The 9,030-nt window shown below is 31.5% G+C and overlaps 1 protein-coding gene across 1 annotated transcript; it reads left to right on the top strand.

Moving 5' to 3' along the window:
* Positions 1-196: 196 nt before the first annotated feature.
* Positions 197-7,418, top strand: LOAG_10144 (hypothetical protein; the record flags this gene model as incomplete). Its single annotated transcript, XM_020448100.1, has 17 exons — positions 197-345; positions 767-907; positions 1,261-1,339; positions 1,477-1,573; positions 1,688-1,772; positions 2,058-2,240; positions 2,671-2,906; positions 3,207-3,325; positions 3,992-4,116; positions 4,202-4,303; positions 4,456-4,537; positions 4,646-4,749; positions 4,983-5,100; positions 5,605-5,714; positions 6,025-6,089; positions 6,589-6,712; positions 7,236-7,418. Exons 1-17 carry the CDS (start codon positions 202-204, stop codon positions 7,416-7,418), a joined length of 2,097 nt encoding a protein of 698 aa, XP_020301727.1. The 5' UTR covers positions 197-201.
* Between the last annotated feature and the right edge of the window lie 1,612 nt (positions 7,419-9,030).

Raw genomic sequence — 9,030 nt, forward strand, 5'->3', positions numbered from 1 at the left:
CCCTACAAGTTCATCCAATCCAATCCGGTCCGATCCAACTTATGTCACTTCCCATCAAACCAAAGAATTGTACCCAAATGCAAATTCGCTATACGGTGGTGGAAATTATTTAAATTTATCTAAAATTTGTTGATAAAATTTTCGATAGCTTCTCAAGAGATTATTTTAATTTTAACCGATTTTACAGTAAATTCAATTCAGATGCCTAAAATTGTCACTGGTAACGGTAAATGGAAAACGGTTGATGTTTCTGGTGAATGTATCTTTGATGATAATTTCGCATTTCTTTCATCATTCGAAGAATACATACCCATCGAAGAGCATAAGGATGTAAACAAAATAATGGTATTTTTTAATTTCCAGTCTTTCCTCCTTCTCATTGGATTATGTTGCACATTGTTCGTTACGGTATGATAATAATTGCTGTACATAAGTGGAAATGATGTTAAAGGTAAAATTTCAAATGTGAAGGCTATTATTTTTGATAACTCGAATAACAAAGAAATGGAATCATCGAAGTTTAATATTGTTTTAATATTATTTTGAAGATAACAAACTTTCAAAATAATCAGTTTAACTCAATGCTTTTTTCTTTTTTTCCCATTTGTAATGAAATTGAAGGAAAAGTATATGAAATTGCACAGTTGGAGTGATAATAAAATATCATTGAATTTTTTTTTCATCACATTAATGTTATTTTCGCTTGTTTATTTGATTTTTTCCCATATTCCTTCTCTTGATCTCCTAATTTGAAAGATTGCAGAAGAAGAATGCGAAAAAGCGGAAAATAAATGATGCATTGGATAAATCAGAAACAAATGATGATCACACAAAAGAGAGAGCGGAGAAGAAAAAGAAGAAAAGGAAAAAGTTGGAAGAATCCGAGAAGACTGTGGTTACAAAGCAGGTAGGTTTATATGTGTAGGAAGGCTAAAGTTATGTTGAGAGGATTTTTGAATGAAGGAGTTATCACGAATGTACATTTCCATTTTATACGTAAGAAAGATCTGCAATTCTTGATTTGGAGTTTTTGGTGTTTCCAATTTGGAGTTTCCACTGCCTTTTGCCATAAACACTTTAATCAGTAAAATATGCCATATTCCCTCTATCTAATTCTACTTCTTTCAATGGCACAATCAATAAAATCAGGTTAGGGCTATTAGGCAGGTTAATCTCAGTAAGTAATTGAAACGAATTTCCTATGAATTCAGAAGATAAAAGTGATATTTTAAAAATATGACGGTTCATTGTTTTTGAAAGGTTTCCGTAACGAAGAGTGAAGAAACAAATGGTGACACTGAAAAAACGATGAGTGTTAGCAATGAAGAAATTGAATATGGTATATACGTTGTTTTTGTCTTTGCTTTTTAAATATGTTATATTATCTTCATTTTTCTTCCTTCTTATGAGCATCAAAGAAAACTTTTGCGCAGTACATTATTTTACCATATTACTATTTCAATAGTATTATTGCAGATGAAGTGGATGGAAGAGAAGATGGGATTCCAGACATGTCGGGCTGGATAAATCTTTATATTTCCAATACAGTTTTAAAAGCTATCGCTGATATGGGGTTTTTTTTTCACTTATGAATTTAGTAAATTACAGAACAATTGCTACCTTTTCAAAATGTTTTTTTTTCTTTTTTTATAATGAAAATGTAAAACTAATGATATAAATGTTGTAGATTTACTGAACCTATGGAAATTCAGAGACTTGTTATACCAAGCGCTATTAGGGATCGCTTTGATATCATTGGAGCTGCGGAGACGGTACTAAACTTTTTCTAAATTTTTTATTAAGTAGTCATAAAAGGCAAAGTTTTTTTGTCGGCAGAAAGTTCGTGAATTTGTTAGTCTAGACTGAAATTACTTCCTTCACATTTCATTCGAAAGCTTCTTTCAGTTATAATGTCGCTCAAATACTTAAAATAGTTTTAGTATCATGCTGTACATGCGTTAGTTAAATGGCGTCTATTAAGTACTATAAGTCCTTTTGTTTATCTAATTTAGCTTTTATGCTAAATGGTGAGCTGTTGCAAAACCATATTTTTACAGGGAAGTGGAAAAACACTGGCATTTGGTGTACCTGTTGTTGAACGTCTATTAGCAAACCAATCATTTGCCGAAAGTAGTGAACAAAAAAAGAGTATTCGAGCTCTCATCCTTGCACCGACTCGCGAACTAGTGATGCAAATTAGGAACCACATTCATGCTTTGCTAAAATATACTTCGTTTAAAGTACTGTTACTTTCTTTTCGTGAATTGATAAGCTGCACTTTCACAAGATCCCGTCTCAACCGATCCTCATGTTTCTAAATGAAGTAACTGATTGTACATATAATGAAGACATTGCTAAGCTGGACATCTCTGAGAAGAATTTAGGGCAAAATAATTATTCCGATAAGCCACTGCGATGTACTCTATAAATTAACCACACAATTTTATTTCTTTTATGATAAAATGGAAAAGTTCGTTTTCCTTGAAAGAATCATTCTGTTTGTTTCCCAAATAACTTTCGCTTCACTCTAGGGTTTTGGTTATATGATTGCATCTTCCGAACCAGTTCTGTACCGCGATCCGAGTAGCATTTTTTTTTTTAAAGGAAAGAAAGATTGGGTTGTACAATAGAGATTTCAAGTTATTTTCGTTATTTTTTTTCGTTTTATAGGTTGCGTCTATAGTCGGTGGTCTTTCACTACAAAAACAGGAGCGTATATTAAAATATGTTCCTGAAATCGTTATTGCAACCCCAGGACGACTTTTAGCTTTGATGACATCAGCTGAAGCCGACAGCTGCCTTTCTGACTGGTCCAACTTACAGTGTCTGGTGGTCGATGAAACTGATCGTATGATTGAAAAAGGACATTTTGAAGATCTGCAGCATATTTTAGATATTATAAGGAAGTGAATAATTAAACCTTTCCATTAAAATATTGCTGAAGCTGTGAGTTCTGTGCTACCAGTAAATTAATGAAATTAGAAGGCAAGGGATAATTTTACTTCCGGAGTATGTCCAAACTTCTGGAATTGTTTTACTCGATGTTCGGTCGAATCAATGTTTCTTCCGGTCGTAATATAACTGAACGCTGAGTATAACCGAACATTGATCTTCCAAAGGAAGACCATGTTATTAGCATTTTAATCATTATGCCTTATTTGTCGCTTCATTAAGACGTTCTAAGAAGTATATTTAACTATTTGCAGGAATACATCTAAAAAGCTTCAAACTTTTGTATTTTCTGCTACCCTTACATATACTCATCCTGTACTCAACAAACGCAGTGATGTGAGTGCCACTAAAATGAGTGCAGATGAGAAAATTAGTAAGTTCTTTCAGGTTGTCGGACTTTGTCTTTAACTTTCAAAATTTTGAGTTTTATCCAGAAATATCCTTCTATCCCATAAGTTTATTTAATAAGTTTTTTAATAAATATCTGAATGAGCTTTCTTTTCTTTTTTCACCTACGGGATTAATACAATAATTTCAAAGGTACATGTGCCCTACCATAAGCTTGGAAATTTTCCTCTATCAGTCTGAGATCTTTCCTCTTTTCTCTTTTTTTTTCCAGAATTTTTATCGACGACATCATAACCCCCCTGCAGAAGGAAAGAATATTTAAAATCCTATGTGTTATTTTTGATGTCAACACGCTATATTATGCTTTTAGTTCCTGCACTTTTTTTTTTCTGCTGACGGTGCTGCAGTATTAACGAAATAACTGCTAATAAGAGAAGAATCGATATCGGTGCTTGTGCAAGCTATAGATTTTAATTTGCAATTTATTTATCCATTTTAGCATTATCACTGTCTTTTGCAAAGAGTATCAGGAGTATTCTTATCTTGAGTGCGGGACTGTTCCTGTTTTCGATACATTTGCATGCTAGAAATATTAATTATTAGGGTATTCAGTGGCCCTCATTTGTTTTGCTTCACTTAATATTATTTAGTTTACTTTTACTTACTGATGATCTCTTATCCCTTTCTTTAGGCAGATTGATTGAAATCACTGGAATACGAAAAGAAAAGCACAAAATTATCGATATTACTGGCGAAAGAGGTACAGCTAAAGCAGTCGTAGAAGCGCGAATAAACTGCAATAATTTGCTGGAAAAGGTACACTTCGTTCCGGATTACTGTTTGTTCTGGTTGTTGCCCGTTAATAATTACTTTTATGCTACTTGTAAATTTGCTAATTCAGGACACCAGTCTCATATATCTACTGAATCGTTATGCTGGACGAACATTGGTATTCACTAATTCAGTCGATGCATCCAGAAGGTTACATGGAATCTTAAAACAGGTGAAACAGAAGTTTTTTTTTGTTTTTTTTAACCTGTATTGCTGAAATATACGTAATATTAAATAAAAAATTTCTTCAAAAAAAATCATGTAAATTGTAACGTATTTTTATTCGTTTGTCTTTAGCCCTCTTGTGTTTTAATTGTTTTTCAGCTTGAGCATAAACCAGTTCCGTTAATGTTGCATGCGAAAATGATGCAAAAGAAGCGTTTGAAAAATTTGGAAAAATTTGCTAGTAAATCTTTATTTCATTTTTCTTTTTTGTTTTCTTTGTTCTAGACATTACTTTAAACTGAGTAGTAGTCATTGCTCTTTGTGATTCGGAAAAATCTTGAAATTTTAGTAGAGGAAAATTCTGTTTTGCTTGCAACTGATGTAGCTGCACGTGGTTTGGATATTCGGGATGTTCAACATGTCATTCATTATCAAGTACCAAAAACTGCTGAGGTAAATGTTAAAATTAACTGAATGGTGGTTCTAGGTAAGCTGTACTATACACCGCTCTTTGGTTTAACGTATCTCATCTGATGGAACTTATGGTCTCAATCACTTGATGCTTTGCTGAGTATGTACTTTTTTTTTTTAAATTGAAATGTGTTGCATATCATCACTTTGAATTCTCGAGCAAACAAACAGTGATCGGCTCTTGCCATTTTCCATAACTATTACATATCTTATAGCTTTATATCCATCGGTGTGGTCGTACAGCACGAGCAACGAAAGAAGGACTTGCCGTTTTACTTATCGATTCCCAAGATGTTCCTTATTACCAAAGAATATGCAGAAATTTGAGTAGAGGTTGGTTAATGTTTACTAATTTCGCATCTGTTACTAAGAATTCTTATCCAGTTTTTGCAATTTTTTGGAAATGAGTAATCGGGAAATCGGATATTACTTCTCCTGCTTCTGTTTCCATATCTTTTTTTAGTGTATTTATTTAAGCAGGACTTTGAAATTTTTTTTTAAATAAGGTACCAAAAATGTACTGTAGAAAAAATGGTATCAAAATTGTCGAAGGGAAAGATCAGAAATGAATTTCAATCACTGCTTACTAGGATTTCTTCTATTTACTTGGAGTTTAAGTAACATCAATTTTGTATATATTTTAAAAAAATAACAAATTTTTATAACCTTAACCTAGTGTACTGAAGTTTGCAGTGATTACGTTCAGATTACGTTATTTTCTAAGAGGTGTTAATTTTGAAATATTGATAGATATCTAAATGTGAACATCGTAATATAAGGATATCAAAATATTTTATTATGCGAACAGATTTTAATAAAAGGATGTTTGAAATTTAGAGAAGGAATTTCCCATATTCCCACTCGATTCACCTGAACTATATGGCGTTTTGAAAAATCGAGTTGAAGTTGCAACAGCAGTTGAAGCGTTAGATCATCGAATGAAGAAGGTAAGGGTTCACCAAAGGAAGTTTTTCAATTTTCAGTGATGTCTTTATTGTATTTCATTATTAGCATTCTTCTGCATCAATTTCTTTACCATTTTTCTGCATCATTTGCAAGTTTTATGGAAGTATTCAATCTTCGATGTTTTTATTTCAATACATACATCAATTTTAATATTTGTTTGTTTGTTGGCTCCTTTATTCTAGCTTAGTTTCTTCGCATTTTTCCTCCACACACAAAGATAGTCTTTTCTTTTCCATCCCACATAATACACCTGTGTCTTCAGTCGATACAACTGCTTGCATAAATTTGTAGATGCATTCCAAACAGACATGGTTTGAGAAAGCGGCTGCAAGTGCAGATTTGGATTTGGACATAAGGTCGGTTGCTATTTTTTTTTTTCTTAATGATACTTCTGAGTGATTCAACTTTTGTTTATGTTCAGCAAAAATCGAAGGAGAGTGTTTCGTTTCTGATTATATTGAATCTTGAAATAATCTTGCTGATTGCAGACGAATTTTCTACAAAAACATTGGTTCTGATATTGATAAAAAAATTTTAAGTAGAATATGTTATACCGGAAAAAAACACAAAAAAAGTTAAAACAGAAAGTTTCTCAAGTTAAACCGTAATAAATTATGACAAACAACAAGAAAAAAATCAAAATATTTGCTGTTTTTGAGATCTGTTTTTTATCATTAATTGTAGGTTTTTATTGGCTATTGTTGAGGTTGTTAGCTTCTTATGTTTGTGAAAGGGTTTTACTTTCCTGTTAATTTACGTAAAAATTCAATTTCTTCTCTCGAGAAAATTAACTGTAAGCGGTGTTTCGTTCTAGTTGAGGCGAAACATTTGTCGTGATGTGGATTTTTATTTTAGTGGATACAAAAAGGACGCCACAGCGGAAATGATTGAAGATTTACGAAAGCAGAAGAAAGCATTGTTGACCCAGTTGAATCGTTTATTGTCACAGTCACTGCCAGCCAGTTACGTTCATATCAAGGTATGGTTTTTTTTTTTTCTTTTATTTTTAACGTAAGCAAGCAAATCTCATTAGTGGTTGGTTGCGGTCGCTTTTGTTATGTGTTTAATGCTTGGTAGTGTTTTGGATTACTTTTATATTGGTCATTGTTGCTAAGGTCTGATTCTACTTTTAAGATAGCTTATTACTGAATATTTAGTTTGTCGTGACAGTTCAGGTTACATTGCGCAAAGTAGTTAGCATCACTGGAAGTCATTTATAAACATTCGTTTCGCTTTTTGATTTTATCTCAAATTGATTATCGTGCTTTGAAGAACGTGTGCATCAAGAAGATAGATGAAAATTTCCTTTCACCTCTTCATCCTTCTGATTCATCGTAATTATCTTTTCCGATTTCGAAAACTTATTTCAGACTTGTTTGCATTCATATTTATGCAGAACTGTGGACACTGAACACTTAATCTGTTTAACGTAACGTCAGCAATTCGGACAAATCTGTAGTAGTTTTTTAATTTTTGATTATTTGCTGATTTTTTCTTTTCAGAAAACTCGTTATGTAACTGCGGAAATGGCATCAAATTACGGCCGGTCATCGACACAAAATGCCATTGCATCATTGACTGAAAATATGGCGCATGAAGAAGTGTTGAAGAAGAAATGTAGGAGTGTTTTTGTACGGCATCTTAATACCTCAAGAAAGAAGAAGAGAAAGCCGATAAAAAGATGACATTCTTAACAATACATTTCCCTATTTCGTATACTTGTGGTACTGTAAATGTAGCTGGTAAAGAATGGGAAATAAATGGCACTACTCCATTCTATTTTGTTTTTTCTTTTTTTGTCATTTTATGTGATATTTTCTGGAAAGCATTGGCACTATGGTTCTTTATCAAAAATCTTCATAACGTTTACTGATTTGCATTAGCTTAATTTTAAGATTTGATTGCTTGTGGCAGTTCTTAGTACGATCATTTGCATTGTCAAAATAGCGCGATTATAGGAAGCCTCTTATCCTTAATGAGGTTCTGCAATGCATGCTTAATGAGTAAGCTTGTTAGCATCATGATGATATTACAAATTAATAAACACTGCAGAAAATGCATGATAGGGTTTCACATTTCCATTGCTTGTTGAGAATAATCGAATAAAATGGACAAAAAGAAGAAAAAAAAAAGTGTGAGATCAAAACTTCTGTTCCTAGAATGTTGACAAAAAATATTCAACCGTGGTATTTTTCATATTCATAAATTGGATTGTTAATTATATTCATGGATTCTGATGAGTAATAGTCCTGTTTGAATTGTTAACATCATTGTATCTCAACTTTAAAATGTTATGTTAATGAAAAATAGTTCAACTTATTGTTTGTGATGTTGACATCGATGATTGATCATACATTTTTTACTTTGCTTTTTGTTACAGAAAATTCCATAAAAATTTATAGGATTTTGGTAATTTAATTTTTTTTGTATTTTTTTTTTAATTTTATGGGATATAATGACAAATGTAGATGGAATGGTTGGGATGAAGGGAATATGTAAATGAAGCAATAGAAACAAATATGAGTGAAAGAGAGGAGAGTGTATGAATATATTATGATTGACAAAAATGTGACAAATCGACGAAACAGACGATAATAATATAATGGAATAATGATTGAGTAAATGTAAAAAAAAAAAAGAAATATGTTAAAGGCAATAGCTGTACTGATTGATATAATTCTGATTTGTTAATATTAAATTCGAAAAGTAAAAATATGCAAGGTTAAAATGTATCAATAGCCAACAATTTCTTTATCTATAACTGATAAAAGCAAACCATAAAAAGTGATAAAATAGTGATAAAGGGCAAAATGATAAAAGCAAATGATGATCATAAAATGATAAAATAGTGATTGAGCAGAGTGTAAAGTGTAAAGAAAAAAAAAAAATTTAGTTTAGGGATAAAAAAAAAAGTGGTTGTTCCACTTTCTTTTTTTTTTTGTTATTTTTTTTTTTGTAAGACGAAACAAAATAAGAAAAGAATGATAGATTTGCATAGATGAAGGAAGGAAAAGAACAATTTATAAAATGAATTGAAATGAAAAATTCAATTAAGTTCAAAACAATTCCGCTTTATGATTAATGTTTTGTGGCTATTTGTTCGATATTTTTGTATCATTCATTCGACTGCTCTTTTTTTTTAAACTTGCTCTCAGTTTACATTCCGGAAAATTTGAAACTACTAAACAGTAATTAAGAAACTATTGATTTATCACTTATATATAAGTATGTAAATTATATTTGATTTAATTATTTGTAATATTCTTACAAATGAAATTACCTAAGGAATTCTTCTTT

This window comes from Loa loa (genome assembly GCF_000183805.2).
Source record: "Loa loa unplaced genomic scaffold supercont3.200, whole genome shotgun sequence".
NCBI lineage: Eukaryota > Metazoa > Nematoda > Chromadorea > Rhabditida > Onchocercidae > Loa > Loa loa.